This window comes from Pteropus medius, unplaced genomic scaffold, assembly GCF_902729225.1.
Source record: "Pteropus medius unplaced genomic scaffold, Ma_sr-lr_union100, whole genome shotgun sequence".
Taxonomy (NCBI): Eukaryota; Metazoa; Chordata; class Mammalia; order Chiroptera; family Pteropodidae; genus Pteropus; species Pteropus medius.
The window spans coordinates 728,641-747,033 of NW_024345483.1; the positions used below are offsets into that span (position 1 = coordinate 728,641).

The 18,393-nt window shown below is 42.1% G+C and overlaps 1 protein-coding gene across 1 annotated transcript in view; it reads left to right on the forward strand.

The window, feature by feature from the left end:
- GABRA3 (gamma-aminobutyric acid type A receptor subunit alpha3) overlaps positions 1 to 15,851 on the forward strand; it is a 117,761-nt gene extending 101,910 nt beyond the window's left edge. The window contains exon 9 of the mRNA XM_039873944.1: positions 13,729 to 15,851. Coding sequence (XP_039729878.1) covers positions 13,729 to 14,064 — 336 coding nt within the window. The 3' untranslated portion in view covers positions 14,065 to 15,851. The remainder of the gene's footprint in view (positions 1 to 13,728) is intronic.
- Positions 15,852 to 18,393: the final 2,542 nt, after the last annotated feature.

An 18,393-nucleotide genomic window follows, 5' to 3' on the forward strand; every position in this document is an offset into this window, starting at 1 on the left:
CAGATGTTTTAAGAGCAGTTAGCACTAAGAACTGATATCCAGCCAGAGTTAACTAAGAAGAAACTAGGCCAAATTAAGAAATTTTATAAAAAGTTTGCTAGACTGGTGGGCCAGGCAATAGCATAGACTTTATGAAGACATCTGAATAACTTATTAAATTATGCCTTTATGAAGAAGAAACAGCAGGTGAAAAATATTACAATTAGCCTGATGTAGTTGGTTGACCAATTGAGGTAAAATAGAATTGACTGATAGATGGACGTCAACCTGAATGGACATCCCTGTGATAATCCCCAGGGCTTCATCTTTGACCTTTCCCTCTTAACTGTCGTCATCAGAGACTCAAATGAAGGCACCTAAGAGAGCAGATTCAAAGTTGTAAGCTGTCATTAGTGAATGTTCGTTGGAGAGGAGTATCTTTTGAGTTATGGATCAAAAAGAATGTCTAAAGTTTGAGAGAATGGGCTAAAACTAAAGGATCACATTCGCCGAATCGAACAAAGTCTTACACATAGATACAAAAATAGTTCTGGGATAGAAAAGCTTAAGAACAGTTGTACATTATAAATCAGATAATGGGATAAAGGGGGAAGTGAACTTAATGTAAGCCTTCCAGGTGCTGTAACTCTCGAAAAGCCAAATTTGATTTGAGCTTAAGAATTACCTAGAGCAAGTGAGATGGTAAGCCCTTTTATTCTGTACTGGTTGGGCCATATTTAAAGTACACTGTTCCAGGCTGGTTGTTACCACAGCGGACAAGGGACAAATGCCTCGAGAGGATGATTGCTCATTTCAGATATCTGAAAGGCTGTCATAGACGTCATGTGAAAAATGTGGTAGATTTGTGTTTTTTGCGGCTGGAAGGAAATGCGGGGGTGGTTTGAAGGCAGAGAGAACTAGAATAAATTGATAAGAGACTGTAGATGTCAAAAATGATGACCGTTTCTCCAATTCCAAGTAGTTATGAGAATGACAAAACAAGAATTGTCTAAAACTCTTCTGCAGAGATGGTGATCTCTGTCTTCCTCTTTAGTCCCTCTCCATAGTCAATCCATTTAAGTTATCTAAAATAAGTCAATTATGAGATTTGAAAAAAAACCCCTATGGCATGCATTAAAATGGATCTCTAATGTGAGGGGGCTACCCTTTGTCTGCACTGCTCCAATGTGAAGGAATTAGTGAGAACCACTGACCCACAGAGAAAAATGAGGTGCATTAAAAGTAAAAATATTTGGAAGTTAATCATAACTTACTTTAGTTTCTCTTTTCTTCCTTTAGAGAGACATATTAAACCTTATTTACTTCAAAAAGCTTAGAATGGGTGAGCACGAAACTGTTTACAAGTAATAAATGATTTAAAAATCAGTTTCTGATCTGTACTATTATCAAGAATAAGATAAAATGTAAGGGGAAAGACTACAAAGGAGAGGAAAAGGAATAGGTGGAAACGAAACCTTATTTTCAAATGAAGACAAGTACCTTGTAACAGCACTCAGAAATAGATGGCCTGGGAACTTCTGAGGATAAACTCTATATGTTTCTCACTGCTTTCTCTGAACATCCCACTAAAATGAGAGTAAAGAAATAAAATAGGTATAAACCCACAACCACCAGAAGAATTGGAGAAGGAGTTTCAGTTAGACAAGAGATTTCAGTGCATTTTTTAGAAGAATAAACGTGAAAAGGAAATAAGAACTGACTCATCGAGCTGGAATAAGATAGAACTCTGGAGGAACTCGGTGTTTGGGGCGCTCGGTACAGCAGAGAATAAAGCACAGGGGTGCAGCTGGGGGGATTGGTTAAAATCTGCGTACGGAGTCGTCAGGACCTTAGAGTCTGCCCAACGTGAATGGCTGCAGCTAGATGTGTACTTTCCAAAAGAACAGCAGAAGTTTCTCTTCTTTCTAAAAAAGCCAAATGTCTCCAGAGAAAAGACCTTTACGTGTTGACATTTGAGTGTACCCCAGGAAATGACTTGCTTCCAGCTGATAGTCTTAAATCGTAGTCCACCAGTCAACAAGCCGAGCTCAGGGACAGTGAACGTGCAGACATTGTTTATGTTGCTAAATTATATTGAGATACCAAGGATTACTGAAGTGAAGTTTGCAACGTGAAGGAGAAAAGCAAAGATTAAAAAATCCCCCACATTCAAAACCAACTCATCTTAGAGGGAAAAAAAGAAAATTTAGGGAATCAAAGAGAATTTAAGAAAGACAAAACTAACAGGTACCATATATATTTGTAAATATTATCATATCTAAAAATATAGGAATAGGATGCAAATATAAAAGGAAATCACAGAATAAGAAAGAACTCTTAAAAACAATTGCCAAAATAAAAATTTCGGTAGAGAGGTAGGAAAATAAACTGAAGGAAATGTCCCTACAAGCAGGGCAAAAAAGGAAAAAAAAGGAGAATGTAAAAGAAAGAAAAAGACTTAGGGAGGAATCTAGAAGTCCATCCAACTCAGAAGCTGCAGGGTTAAAAAGAAAAGGGAAGGAAGTTAAAAAACTGATACAAGACATTTTTTTTTTTTTTTTACAAAGGGAAACATAAGCCTCCAGATTGAAAGTGTCCTCATCAGTCCACATAAAGGCACGTCATCATGAATTTTCAGAAAATCAGGGATAAAGCAATTGTCTAAAAAGATTGGAGAGAGAAAATAAATGTTATCTACAAAGAAATTATTAACCCTTATCCTGTTTAGAAAAAAAAAAAAAATGTGCAGCTCGCTGCCAGTGTTCATTTAACAGCATGTGTAGGAATACTACGTTTTCTAGGATTTGATATTTTCAGTGATCGAACTGCTAAAAACAATGCTGTAAATAGAAAGCTTTCATTTGTTTCCAAAGACTATCGATATACTAGAGCGATGTGAAAATAATAATAAAAGCAAGATACGTCGTGGCAAACTTTGTGGATAAGGTTAGGACTATAATCCACAAGCATTCTCATGGCAAACAGGAAAAGGGTTAAACGAATGGGACTACATCAAACTGAAAAGTTTTTGCACAGCAAAGGAAACCAACAAAATAAAAAGACAACCTACCGAATGGGAGCTATTTGCCAATGATACATCCGATAAGAGGTTAATATCCAAGATTAATAAAGAACTCATAGAATACAACATCGAAATAACCCCAAACAATCCAATTAAAAATGGACAGAGGCCCTCTGCTCTGTTCTCAGGATACACTTCCTGGGGTTTCTCCTTTGCCCCGCCAGCAGATCTCCTGCTCAGATTTCTCTCCTGAGTTTCAGGCTCACACACAGTTACTCATCAGACAGTTCCACTCGGGGTATCTCATAGGCCTTTCAAAAGCAACCCGTCCAGAACTGGACATAGCTTCCAGCCAGAATCCTCACCTCATCCTCAAGCCCCAGCTCAGTGAAGGTACTGCTATCTACTTGTGCCCAAACCAGAAATCCACAACACCTGTCTTTCCCTCCTTCCCACATCCAACCCGTTACATGTCCCCTCAATTCTACCTAATACGACTCTTGACTCCAACTTCTCTCCATTCCCACTGCTGTTGCCCTAGTTCAGGCCTCTGGATAATAACAGATCATTTCGATGGTGCTTTCAGAGTGCCAACTGTGCCAACTGTCGTGAAAAATAAATATATATATATCTTCTTCATACATTAGATTCTTTGGTGTTCGTGCCTACTCTTAGCACTGTTCATTGTCCCATTTTTTTTTTACAGTTAAGGAAATTGCAGCTCAGACAGAATAAATAGCTTGCCTAAGCTGGGAGGTGTTGGAGCTGGACCTCAAGCCCCTATCTCTCTAACACTAATGCTGCTCTAGTACTTAACTATTATAATAAGACTGAAATACTGACTGCAAAAAAAAATGGACAGAGGACCTGAATAGGCATTTCTCCAAAGAGGACATACAGATGTCCAGTGGACATATGAAAAGATGCTCAATATCATTAATCATCAAAGAAGTGCAAATTAAAACCACAATCAGATATCACCTCACACCTGTCAGAATGGCCATCATCAGTAAATCAACAAACAAATGATGGCGAGGATGTGAAGAAAAGAGAAATCTCATGCATTTTTGGTAGGGTTGCAGATTGGTACGGCCACTATGGAAAACAGTTTGGAGGTGCCTCAAAAAAATAAAAATAGAACTGCTTTATGACCTAGCCATTCCGCATCTGGGTATTTATCTGAAAAATCCCAAACACTAATTCCAAAAGGTATATACACCCGTGTTCACTGCAGCGCTGTTTACAGTAGCCAAGATATGGAAGCAACCTAAGTGCCCATCAACAGACGACTGGATAGAGAAGAGGTGGTACAAATATACAATGGAATATTACTCGGCCATAGAAAAGAATGAAATCTTACTGCTTGTGACAACATGGATGGACCTGGAAGATAATATGCTAAGTGAAAAAAGTCAGACAAAGACAAATATCATATGATTTAATTTATATGTGGAATCTAAAGATCAAAATCAATGAACAAACAAAACAGAAACAGACTCACAGAAACAGAAAATACACTGATGGTTGGCAGATTGGGCAAGGTGGGGGCGTAGCTAGGTAAAAAAGGTGAAGGGATTAAAAAGTACAAATTGGTAGTTACAAAACAGTCATAGGGATGGAGAGTATAGCACAGGGAATGGAGTTAATAATACAGAGGGATCACTTCGTAAATGATATATATGTCTAACCACTACGCCGTACACCTGAAATTAATATAAAATAATATCCAATGTCAACCGTAATTGAAAATACGTTTTAAAAAGTAAATTAGTAGCAGAACGGCATCAGACTTCTCAGCGGCATTGGATGCTGGCAGACGGAGCAGTAACTCTCATAAATCTGATGGACAAATGATTTTCACCCTAGAATCCTAAGCATAGGCAAAATATCAATTAAATGAAGAGGTACAGTAGTCATTTTCGGACCTGGAGGAACTCAGAAATGTCACTTGCAACAACTGCACCGTATGAAGATACTGAAGGATATGTTGTATTAAACGAGAAGGTGGAACATAAATAAAAGAGAAAGATATTGGGTTTAGAGAAGCGGGAATCCAACAGAGGACATAAATGAAGGGGAATTTGGAGTCTGGAACAGGAGGCTAGAGGTATTTATATAGTCATTTATAATAATATTACCACCGATTATTGATTGAAGTAAAAATATTGCTACAGTTTTTTAGAGGATGAAGGAGGAGTTGCATAAATTGAGGCAAATCATTTATCATGAAAAGATTATGCATAAAACTGATAGAAGTGTAAGTGTATTTAGAAATATATAAATAACTATTAGAAGTATCAGCTAAAAGATTTTAAAATAATTATGCGTTGCTGAATGAGCTTGGGGTGCATTGGGGTGCAGGTTTCCTGGGTTTTATTATAAGCCTTTAAGATCTATTTTATTAAAAACTATGTATTAAATTTTTGAAAATTAAAAATAAAAGCAAATCAAAATGAAGAAATAAAGCTCTATATTTAACAGGAATATAATTACTATTCTTAGAACTGCTTTTAAAATATTCATAAATTCTTACTTAAATTTTGGACACAGTAATTCTTAGGTTCTCTCTCTTATTTTCAAATAAGACTATTCAAATGCCCCAGTATAATATTTTATCTTTTTTATATTAGAGAAAATGCTCAACTTCCATCCAGATCTCAGGAAAGTTTAGTTTCTTATTGTTAATGGCTTTTAAATCTGTGGGGGCATTCCTGTGAACACAGCCACTAATCAAGTCACCCCTTGGTGTCTTCTCTGTGGAGTGAATGAAGATCACTGTGAGTTAAGTCGTACTCATAAACCGGTGGCCTTCTCATCGTCTCCTACAGGAGGCATAAATGCCCTGACAACAATCATATTCTACCACTGCTGAATGGATCGAAACAGAAAAAAACCAGCAGTCATTTCCAGAATATATGTGGGGATGCAGTTAAACAGTCCATGACCCCAGTACTCAGGAGCTGATGGTGTAAAGAGGAAAATGAGGTACATGTACCTACATGTCCAGAGCCCCGACACAGGACCAAGTGCCGACTGTCACAGCAGAGAGAAAACCAGAATGCTCCCTCTCCATTTTTTTTTCTTTTTAACCTTAACTTGGCTGTTTTTTGTTGTTGTTGTTTTTCGTTTGTTTGCTTTGTTTTTGAGGAACCTACGCCCTCGGCTGCCATTATAAGTAGAAGCCACCTTTCTACTCTTTCCTTGCTGCTTCGAGGTCATTATCTACCCCTTTACTTCATGCAAACTGCTTTGTGCTTTCATGCTCACCCCATCTGGCCATCTCACTCTCGTTTTCTTCATCATCTTCTCAACATTATTGTCTCCATGTTCATTTTATATAAAGGATTTTTATAACCAGTTGACATTATTTGCAGCCACTCCAAGTTCTGTCTTTATTTTTCAATTCGATGACCAATCTGACGTCATAAACTAGGATTGAGCCTGTGGCTAGTCCTATGAAATGAGCTCTGAGTTGTCACCCCCTGCCAGGCACTGCTGCTTCTACCACTAGGTTAAAGGCTTTGAAAATGAACAAATCTGATTGCCTGTAATTCTTGTTGTAGTGTTTTTGTTTAGCTTTTAGGAAGGCCAAAGAGTTAAGTCGGCCAATGACATTAGTATGTTTGGAACTGTCACGTGATGTCAGAAAACCTCATGATAAACTTCATGGACGTGTGAGGTCATATGCTCTACGGGGCTCACTTCCATGTCATCCTTGGTCAATGCTCAAATTGTAGTTTCCTTTGTGATCGTTTATCCTCCCCTCACTTATCTTTACACTCTGCTGGGCTTTATTCTGGACTTTTCTTCCTATCTCATCAACTTTCTTAAACTTCCCCCGGGAACTCCTGTTTACTGGAAAAAAAAACAAAACAAAACGATTCAGCACGTCGAGCTTTGTCACTGAATGAGCCCTCCAACTCTCTCTTAACTAAGAACCATTTCTCAGTTGAGATTTCCCTCGCACTGCCTGCTAATCTCCTCATTGTCATTTTCTGGGAGTGTGGTTCACGTCTCCTTCATCCCCAATATTTCCTCCAGACCGTTTACTCTTCCATCTTTTACACTGACCATGTCTCTTTCGAAGCTCTAGACCTTTAACTGGATTCTCATACATTACGGTTTCCTGTTTTCCTCTTACTCCCCTGAGATTTTCCTTTGCACTCAAGTCACCATCTCTCACTAACTTCGTTGGATTAGCCTCTTAATTTTCTTCCTCTGCTTTCATGACAACTGTCTATTCTCTGCCCAACAGTTAGGATGATCATTTAAAATTGTAAATTAGAAACACTTTTTTCCAATACTTTAATGGCTCCCCACTACACTTAGATCAACATCCAGAATTGTTGCCATGGCTTTCAAAGCCTTACCATGGGGATCTATATGACATTACCTCACCACCATGCTTTTTTCCCTCCCCCATTTATTCCACTTAGGTCACAGGTGGCTTCCTTGATGATCCGTGTATAAGTCCCTGTCATTCTAACCCCTAACTGCTTTGTCACTGCTCTTCTCTTTGGGACTCAGATCTTTTCGTGGCCTGCTTTCTCATTTTATTCAGATCTCCGCTCACCTTCGCAGAGAGACTTTCTCTGACTAGCGTTCATCGCCCTTCTCTGCCCCTGCCCTGATTTGCATGTCACCATTATACAGCGCACCTCCTCACGTTACAGAGCTGTATATATTTAATTGCTTATCTATTTATCTGGAACGTGAGCTCCTCGACAGCAGGGACCATGTTTTACTGTTCACTGCTGTACCCGCGGCACCTAGCACAGAACCTGCCACGTAGTGGACACTCAGTAAATACTTAAAAAAATAAATGGACAGCCTCTGGAGTTTCTCAAAATCCACGATTCCCTGTTTTCGTTGCTTTTCTATCCAGCCTCGGCTGCCTGGACTATCGCTGCAGTCACTCACCTGCACTCTCGACCCCCTCACTCACTTCGGTCCGACTCCTCCACGTCTCTGAAAAACAGTCCGCAGACATTGACGGATTGCTGACAACTCTGAGCTTATACTCTTGAATTCTGCTGATCCTTCAACCTGGGACTGCAGTCCTTCTCTGTGTCCCTAATCAGTTCTGTCTTCTATTCCCTTTAAAATCTATTTTATCTTTTTGGTTGATTCGCTATTTTTATTGTATCTGTAATAATAAAATAATTCTATAAACAATATTAAAATGCAGTCATACTTTCTTTAACATTAGTAGATAATTATGGTATATTGTAGCTAAGAAATCAGATGATGCACCACAATCTCATTTTTGTCTTCCAGGAATAATTCCATTTGTACCAAATACGTCTTAAAAGATAAACACCGAAAGTGTAAATTGTGGTCACATTTTTTTCTCTTTGCTTTTCAATCTGTATTTTTCATTTTCTAACTTAAATTTTTAAAGTTATTTCAAATATTAAGAAATCCCCCATTGTAATATTCCTTAAGACAAATCACTCTAAACAGATTGTCTAATAAAATTTATGACGTCTACTTAAAGGATGGGCAGATATCTAAATTATTTATTGAAACATTAACATTCCTGGGAACTGTTAGCCAAATGAGATATTCTAAATGAGGGGCTATTGACATATAATTAATATAATTAACAGACAGGTTTTTTTTTTATGGTGAAATAAACCCTAATGACATAAAACAAATCAGTATAGATCATATGATATTCAGATGCCAGACCTAAAAAATTAATGTTTTGCCTTTAAAAAGTACTATTATAAGAATCCTCACCATAAATACTGAGTTGCTTTTCTATGCCTTATTTCAGTTGTAAATGGATTTTCAGTCCCCTTTTCTAGCATTTTGTTTGTTTCTTACATTCTTTTTTATTTTATTTTATTTGTTTCAAGTACACAGTACATCGGTTAGACATTTATATAGTTTGTAAAATGATCCCCGTAATTACTCTTTCTCTCCCCTGACCCTCCACCCAGCCATCACATTAGTGCTAATTGCATTCCCCATGCCGTGCTCCCCATCCCCGTGACCATCTATCAGCTACTAATTTGTACTTCTTTAACCCTTTGCCCCATTCTCCCAGCCCCCTCCCTCTGACCATCCCCAGATTGTCCTCTATATTTGTGAGTCTGTTTTTGATTAGTTTGTTCTTTTTGTTCCTTAGAGGTTATTATGCTGAGTGAAATAAGTCAGACAGAGAGATACCATGTGTGTTTCACTTATATGCGGAATCTAAGGAATGAAATCTATTTTAAATCTTGACTATCTCCTTCACCTTCTCCACAGGGAACGTAAAAAAGCCATTGTATAAGATTCGCCTTAGCTTGCTGTGTACCTTTCTTCCCACCAAGGCACAGGTAGTATTTGAATCTCATCCACTCTTTCCTTGGCCGCAATCTGGCCCCAGGTAATTCCCCACTTGGGCTCTGGATACCTTCCACCCTCTCAGAAAGCTGGTACAGGTGATTACTCTTGTCCCACCTGCATTTTCTCTCCTTTCTATTGGCTGATTGCCTCCTCCTAACCCCACATGCTCTCTTCTTTCGAATTCCCTTGACTCATTATTTATGACTCTCTGCATGTTTCTTGTGCTTTCTCCCTTATATTTTAGTTCTCTCTTATTTTAATTACTCTTCCTCATCAAACAGCCTAAATCTTACCATCTTAACCATTTTAAGTGTACAGTTCAGTCATATCACATACATCCCATTGTTGTAGAACCAATTTCCAGAACCGAAGCTCTGTCCCCATTAAACAATAACTCCCCATTCTCCGTTCCACCCTTCCTCTGGCGACCACCATTCTACTTTCTGTCTCTATGAATCTGACTAGTTTTAAGTGTCCTCATATAAGTGGAATCACAGTATTTGTCCTTTTGCGACTGGCTTATTTCACGCAGCCTAATGTCCTCAGGGTTTATGCATGTTGTATCAGAATTTCCTTTCTTTTTGAGGCTGAATAATATTCCATTGCATGGATAGACCACGTTATGTTTATCCGTCCCTCCATCCATGGACACTTTGGTTGCTTTCACCTTTTGGCTCCTGGGGATTATGCTGCTGTGAGCACGGGTGTGCAGGTATCTCTGAGACCTCGCTTTCAACTTTCAGAGGTATATACCCAGAAGTACAATTGCTGGGTCATATTTCAATTCTATTTAAACGTTTTTGAGGAACCAACATACCATAGTCTTATATTCCCAGCATTTGCACAAGGGTTCCGATTTCTCCACATCCTTGACAACGTTTCTTATTTTGTTTGTTGTTGTTGTTGTTGTTGTTGTTGTTTTTGTTGTTGATAGTAGGCATCCTAATGGGTGTGAGGTGCTATCTCATTGTGGTTTTGATTTGTATTTACGTAATGACCAGTGATGTTAACAATCTTTTCACGTGCTTCTTGGCCATCTCTATATCTTGTTTGGATAAATGTGTGTTCAAGTCCTTTGCCCATTTAAAAAATCGACTTTTTTTTTTTGTCATTGCTGATTCATCTTTGAATCTCACATAGCATAAGCTCTGTTACTTTGCCCCATTTCTGAAAACTGGGGTTCAGGAAAGTTGGATGACTGTTAGGGGAGGTGACACAGAGGCCCTGGACCGTTTCTGCATATATTCCACAGTCCTGACTGTGTCTCAAGTACATTCAGAGCTACAACTATCCCTTTAAATTGTACTTCTGGAAACATAGACCAAGTGCCATCTGAGGGAAACTCGAGTTGGACGTGCACCGGCCCATAAAAGTTTTGATTGCCTCATCCCGAGACCTACATGAGGTAGCTTTCTAGAAGGAAAGGTAACCTTGTCCAGAGTCATACTGCTTGGGGGAACCTGGAGGAGTCAGTTCCATTTTGTGGTCTGGGAATTATTCCAGGCTGAACTACAGAGACATGCTTGCTCTCTGTATAGGCGAGTTCAAGACTCAGGAGGAACAAACTGCAAGTCACACAGGGGATCTTCTGAGGGGCGCGGACTTTTTTTTCATTCAGTAAACACCTATCAAAGGCCTAAGAGCCAGGCACTTGGCTGGGGAGGTCGGACTGGAATTGCATCTTAGTCAAAGTTCAGTCGGTCTGGTTTATATCTATCAACATTCCAGAGCGGAGAAGTATTTAGAGAACTAGATGCAGAAATATTAACCTTTAATCTCTGCCTCCCACTCCTGACTTCTCAACACTACAACTTTTGCTTTGATTTCCTTGACAATTTAGGTAAAAGTTACACTGGCTGATTAAATGAACCATTTTGGAAAGGGTGCGGGAAATTAAAACATAAATTTCCTTTATTATAATGTCTGCAATTAAATCAACTGCTGCTTCTCCCCACCTATAGAACACAAAGTGCCTACGAAACTAACGAAGGAGTTTGCTGCTCAGAATGAGTGTTTCAGAGATTTGGTCATAACCAGCTCATAAGATGAATAAATGAAATAACACGCGAAAGCTTCCAGCAAAAGCTTTCAGGGTAGTAGCTTTTTCCTCTCTTTTTTTTTTTTTTGGTCTACCCATGAAGGAGATTACTAAGCAAATTAACAAGTAAGTGGGCAAACACATAAAGTGCTTTTTTATTTAATAGCAGGGACATTTAGCAGCAGGCCTCTATTCACACAATGAATCTAATTACAAATGAGCCCCGTGTGGTATTTAAAGCATTTACAGGACGTTTAGAAGCCTTAGTTCTACCCGCTTCCGCTTGTAATAACGTGACTGCAATCCTCAAAAGAGAAAGACCAGTACTGCTTCGTGAATGTCTTACTAGTCAGACTCTTCATTTACTTAAACCAACTGCCCCTCATTTGCCCCACTCCTCCTCCCCGATTGAACACCCTGAAGCCAGCACAGGTCAGCAAAACAGGAGGACACGACACTCAAGGCCTTCGCCACACTCACTATGATCCAGCTGCAGCAGACCCCTTGCCACCCCTTAAACAAGCAGTCCCCTCAACCTGGGCACTGGCCTGCGCTGCATCTTCACCCGATGAGCTCTCACTCATCTTTTTTTTTTTTACAACCCAGCTCATTGCCTTCTCTGAGCCACCATTTTGAACACCCATAGGGACTGTGCCCCTCCCTCTACTGAATTCCCATCACACTCTGCTGTATCTGGCAGAGCCCTGATTGCGTTAAAACAATGATGTGTTCACAAGGCTCTCTCCCCCACTGGACTGTGAACTCCTGGAAAACAGGGACTAAAGCTGACTCATCTTCTAACCTTCCCACCTATCCATAAACACCTAGCATAGTTTTTGGCCCAGTAGCTACTCAGTAAATATTTGGCAAAAGTTATCATCAGGATTAGGAAGGTAAATAGCAGCATGATCTAAAGGGAGAAAAAAGACCAAAACGGTGAGGATTCTGAAGTAAAGAAAAAAAATAGACAAAATTAAGAAAAATGGGTCAGTAAGAGAGGATGGATGTAGAGAAACCCAGAAAAGAAGTAGGAAGTAGAAGAATAAAGAGGTAAAACACACTGGAAAGCAAAGTAACGCCGAGAAAGGGAACGCTGTGAGGTGCCTGAAATCAGGGCGATGCAGCTAGTTGTCACTTTTCCTCAAATACTCTTGGGCATTTCTGAAACTTATCTATCTCCACTTTTTCCTAGAAACAAAGAGGGATGGAAGGAAGAAAAGGCCAGAGTTGGGGAGTGAGGCAGCAAACAGCAGAGACTATGAGCTCGGCCACCGCCTTTGGCTGAGTCTGGGACTGGCCTGCTCCCAGGGCCTCCCCTTCCTCGGCCTCTCCCTCCTAATCCAGGCCTGAGTTTTGTCTCTTTTCTACATGGAGGGTCCATGTATACATGGGTTATATATGTGAGAACGAACGGGCACACGTGTGCATGCTTGTTTCCCAGTGAGTTTTTTTACTCGGAAAAGAAAAATCCAAATGGGAGTGTCATAGCAAGCCCCCAGTTGTCCCTGCCTTTGCTGTGTCAGAGGCAAGCCTTTGCTTAGCTCCCTGGGGATGCTGTGGCACCGGCCGCAGCCTTGCGAGAGTGGAAAACCCTGGTGTGTCTCCTAGCCTGCTGAACACATTTACAGTGCATGAAGGGTGAGCTACTGTCGTAATGATGCATGTACACGTGCCATCGTGTTTATTGTGTCTTTGAGACGAAATGACTTTCCAACTCACGGAGCTTTCTTCCCCACAGGAGATGTGCCACTTGATGGTTGAAGCCTTTTGGAGTTATTTCTCGGGTAACCAAAAAGTGTCTCGTGCCTGTAGAAAGCAGCACAGTGCAGTCCTGGATAAAAGTCAGGAGCCCGGGTGGCTGTTGAGAGCTCTGCCACTCAGTCTGAGGCTTTTTCTCATCTGTGAAATGGGAGTAATGTCACCCACCTACCTCGATAGGGTTACTGTGAGGATCAAATCACACGATTATGTAGGACCCTACATGTGACCAACACTTTACAGTTTTCAAGTGATTTCTACCAGTATTCTCTCATCTGATCCTCTCAACAACTCTGCCAAATATTTCGATCCTCATTTTACAGATGAAGAAACTAAAGCTCAAAACGGAGAAGTGACTTGGCCAAAGCCACATAGCTAGTAAAGCAGGATAATGCAAAGTTTCTATTTTCAAACTTGTCTCCAATTATCCCTAGACACAAACCTGACAACTCAGTGCTATTGGCTTCATGGCCCCCGTTTCTTAACTTCTCTCATGGCTCCTCCTCCTCCCCACAGCCTCTGAAGGCACTCTGTGTAAAGAATTAATTCGCTTTTCTTTTGTTCCCCCTTCTCCCCTACTTTTTCTGGCCCATAGAAGAAAACACCAGCAGCCCCAACGAAGAAAACCAGCACCACCTTCAACATCGTGGGGACCACCTACCCCATCAACCTGGCTAAGGACACCGAGTTCTCCACCATCTCCAAGGGCGCTGCTCCCAGCACGTCCTCCACCCCGACACTCATCGCCTCGCCCAAGACCACCTACGTGCAGGACATCCCGACTGAGACCAAGACCTATAATAGCGTCAGCAAGGTTGACAAAATTTCCCGCATCATCTTTCCTGTGCTCTTTGCCATTTTCAATCTGGTCTATTGGGCCACGTACGTCAACCGGGAGTCAGCTATCAAGGGCATGATCCGCAAACAGTAGATAGTGGCGGCGCAGCAACCAGAGCACCGTATACCCTAGGGAGCATCCAGGCACCCACACCCCAGGGCTTCCCTTCAATGAGTTTCAGGATTCCTCTTTTTAACCCTCTACTAAGCTGTGACTCTCGATTTATATATACATTTATGAATCTCAATGGAAAAACAATTACAAGAAAAAATACTTGTCCCTCTAACATTGCTGAGCACATCCTCATCAGAGCCAAACACTGCCATTTGTCCGGTTGCTCATCTTAGTCTGCCAGTCTCCCCCAGCTGAGGGCGCTGCATGTATTTCATTGCACTCCGCCAACTGCAGAAAGAACTGGAGACTCTACTGCCCATAGTGGGAGCCTTGGCCGTTTAACAGGTCCAGACCAAGAAGGATTGTGGATTTGTCTACATCAGGTGGTTCTGATTCACTAGGGAGCCTGGCTGGGATATCCCGTGTGGGCCTGCCTGCCACCTCCCCTGCCTATGGCAGGGCCCACTGGCTATAAGTACCAATGGCAAAGGCAGGAGCTAATCTTTGCACATGGCCCCCAGCCCCTTTATTGGCTTGGAGCTTAGTGGGGACAGTTGAAATCCACCACTGTGTGTCACGTATGGCCCAAACCAATAGAACCAACTGGGCCAGCCTGGCACTAATGTGGCTGGTGCCCTGCCATGTCCAGCTCCTCAGGAAAATAGTACTTTTTTTTGGTATAACTTTCCTCCAGGAAAGCCCTCTTCTCAAGCCCTTTGACCTCCTCGTAGCCCGCTGGACACTGCTTAGTTTGGACTTATTACCACCTGCAAACTCTTTAGGGAAAGGATCAAGTATTTTCAAAATTTATACTAAAAAGGTACAAATAGATACAGAAAGATCTAGATCACATGCCTATGCGATAATTTTAGAAGGATGAGAGAGACAGTAAAGTCATCTCCTTGCCAAGGTAACTGGTCGAGTAATGGATGGGGCCGGAGGTTTGGGTCAGGCGGTAGCTGAGGCTTGAAGTCTTGCTCAAAAGAGAGGGCCACCGACAGATGAAAGTCAGCTGCTTCGTTCCACATCCTCCACATCCGAAACCCCAGCTCAGGCCCAAGGACTTGGCTCCCACTGTTTCAGGGAACTGCTCCTCTGTTAATGCTGATTCTAAGAGGGGTGAATCAGAGTCTAGTCGATTTTTGACTCAACTAGATGATTAACTTTACTACCAGTTTGACAATATATTACTTAGGGGCCATTTGATCACATTTGTTCTTAATGTGAGTAAAAGGGACAATTATAATTACAGCATTTTTATAAGGTAGGTAAACTGAGTCTTAGACATTTGAGTGACTTGCCCTGGCTCCTTACAAATGTCTGTAATAGAGAATCATCACGTGCCTCTTTCCCGAAGGCCAAAATGAAGACAGGATTGAGAAGGCAGGTCCACCCTAACCTTAGAATTGGCACCATCTCAACAGGCCTGCTGGGTCCTAAATATGGTTTGCTTGGACATTAAAAAGATTCTTAGAAAGCTATAATGTATTACCCAGGGAATGAGATTAAGATGGCAGCCCCAGCCACTCATCCAGACTATCTTGGAAGCCCAAAGTAAAGCCACAGATGGTACCAAACACAGATTCTCCCTGTCTGCCCCCTGAACAAAGCTCCTAAGGGGTCTGTCATTAGCTGCTGGTTGCCTCTTCACCCATCCTGCCCCCATCCCCTGCTTCCTTGCCATTGCTGGGATAATGCATGCCAGTCCCATTATTCCTAATACTGTGTCTGTAGGTAAACTCATGAGCCAGAAGAGCATAGTGTTGTGTGGGGATGGGGGTGGGGGTGGGGAGTGGGGGGTGGGCTTCTTGATGATCGTCTAGGAATTAGAAAGGAAGACTGACCTTTGCCTCTTTGTAGAAATTGTGTTTCCAAATGCTTTGGTGCAATGTTTAGTGGCTGTTTATTAAACTCTTTCGGAATTGTACTCGGGTTGGAGAAATTGTTTTGATTGCTCTCTGCCTGACACAGGTGGTACTCTGTTCTTGGCTTTCGCCCCCACTCGCGTGCCACCTTTCCGCTTTTTAACACCACTGGAATACGCAGGAGAAAAAGGCACACCCAGATCGAGAGGCCTGTTACAGTGATCCAAAATGGAACCGATGTGAAACCATGGCTTAACTCAGGGATCTTATTACCCAGTGTGACAGAGAAGGAAACACCTGTATTGCTTCCTCTGCAAAATTCCCCACTCCCAGGAAATAGAGAAAGCTATCTTCATTACAATTCTAAAGGCTTTCTCATTTCCATTGATTACTGTTGCCCTTAGGAAATAGTTCTCTTAGGTAACAGTTATCAGGCAGAGACAGAGTGAGTGTCTGGTTGGTTGAAACATGTGTCGGGAAATGCATGATGACCCTGATTTATTACAGAGTTAGGAAAAACTGGAGAGGTAATCTCATGAGATCTGCTTGAGGAAATCACCTGACTTATAAGGGATGGGGAAAATGTCCTTGCGGGAAGCATGTCAAATCATACTAGCCTAACCCTGAAATAAAACCACTCTGACCCCGGTGCGTGTTCCAGCCTTGTGGTCATGTGATAGGCGCCCTGCTGCTGCAGCAACCCCACAGTCCCCTCTCGGTTATTCCTTACCCCAGAGCACGTGAGGCACACATGGGTGCCTCCCTAGCAAAATGGCCTGATACCATATTTAAGTGTTGTTTCCTTGAGAACCTCCTGAAAACACTTTGCTTCTGAAAACGGTTCACCTAATCTACAGGAAAGCTCAAGCTGTTCCCATCAGCACTTCCATTGCTGAGTTCCCCTAGAGTCTGAAACTTACTCAGAAAAATGAACACCTGGGTTTTAGCCAGGGATCAATCCCACCACGGTTGCTGTGTGATGTAGGGCAAGTCCTTCCCCTGAGCTGAGATTTAGTTTCCCCATTAGTAAACCGGGGTTCTGATCAGAGCCAAGTCAAGAGTACCCTTTACAGCAGCTGCCTGGTGCTCCACTCTACCTCTGAATGTCTCCACATGCCGGGGCTCCCATACTAGCCCAACCCAGGAAAACAAACCCCATCCTTTGGTTGCCCGTCACGTAACTCAGATGGGTTGGCAGTCTCCAAAGAATTTGATTAAACACCAACTAAGAACAGCTAGGAGGCTAAACCTGATAATGCAGAGGCCAAACTCTCAGGTCTAGTAGTGACCTCCTCACTCCCCCCACCATGTCCTTGGCCTGAGCTTCGTGTGGCAGGGTCTCGTGTGATGAGATGCATTAATTAACAAGAACATAGGGGATGGAGGATCTACTGCCAAACTCCACGTGAAAGGGGATTCTGTGAGGAGATGCAGACAGGTTAGTTGCCCTGCTCCAGTCCTGTTCAGCAGGGAAAGTGTTGGGTCCTACACTGAGAAGATGAAGGAGGTTCTATGTGCCAGACCAGGGATTGGGGTCCTTCACTCACACATCTGGCAGCTGAGCTGTGATGGTTGAAAGACAGGCTCAACTGGGACTGTTGCCTGGAACATCTACACATGGCCTTTCCTTATACCTTCTCACATCATGGCAGCTGGGTACTGAAAGAAAGCTCCAGAAGGAGCCACTGGAGAACAAGCATTCCAAGAGGACCAGGTACAAGTTGTGTTTACTACCCTAACTTGAGAAGAAGCTGCATTCGGTAGGACAGGGGTCCCCAACCCTCAGGGCCAAGGAGTGGTACTGGTCTGTGGCCTGTTAGGAACCAGGCTGCACAGCAGGAGGTGAGCAGTGGGTGAATGAACGAAACTTCATCTGTATTTGCAGCTGCTCCCCAGCGCCAGCATCACCGCCTCAGCTCCACCTCAGATCATCAGGCATTAGATTCTCATAGGAGCGCTGGTCCCTGGTGCCAAAAAGATTGGGAACCGCTGCTATAGGATACAGCAGAGTCACGAAAGCAAGCCCAGATTCAAGAGGAAGGGCACAGGCCTCACCTCTTAATGGGAGGAGTGCCTAAGAATTTGCAGACATGTATGAAAACTGCCACATCTGCTTTATGCTGATGACTGCCAAATTGCCATCTCTAGCCTAATTCTTTCATGTCAAATTTAACTTGTTCGAAGCAGGACTCTCGACTCTTCAACCCACACAATTTTTCCCTTGGTCATTTGTTATGAATAAACAGAAGCATCACTCGCCCGCATGCTCAAACCAAAAACCTAGGAGGAATTACTGATACTTCTCTCTTGTCTTTGCCTCCCGCACAGCTGACAGTCTTGTGTGCTCAGCCTCTAATTTAAATTGCATCTTGTACCCCCTTCTCTTCACTTCCACTGCCAGCACCTAGTCCATCTTTCCATCATAATCTCTCACCTGGATCAC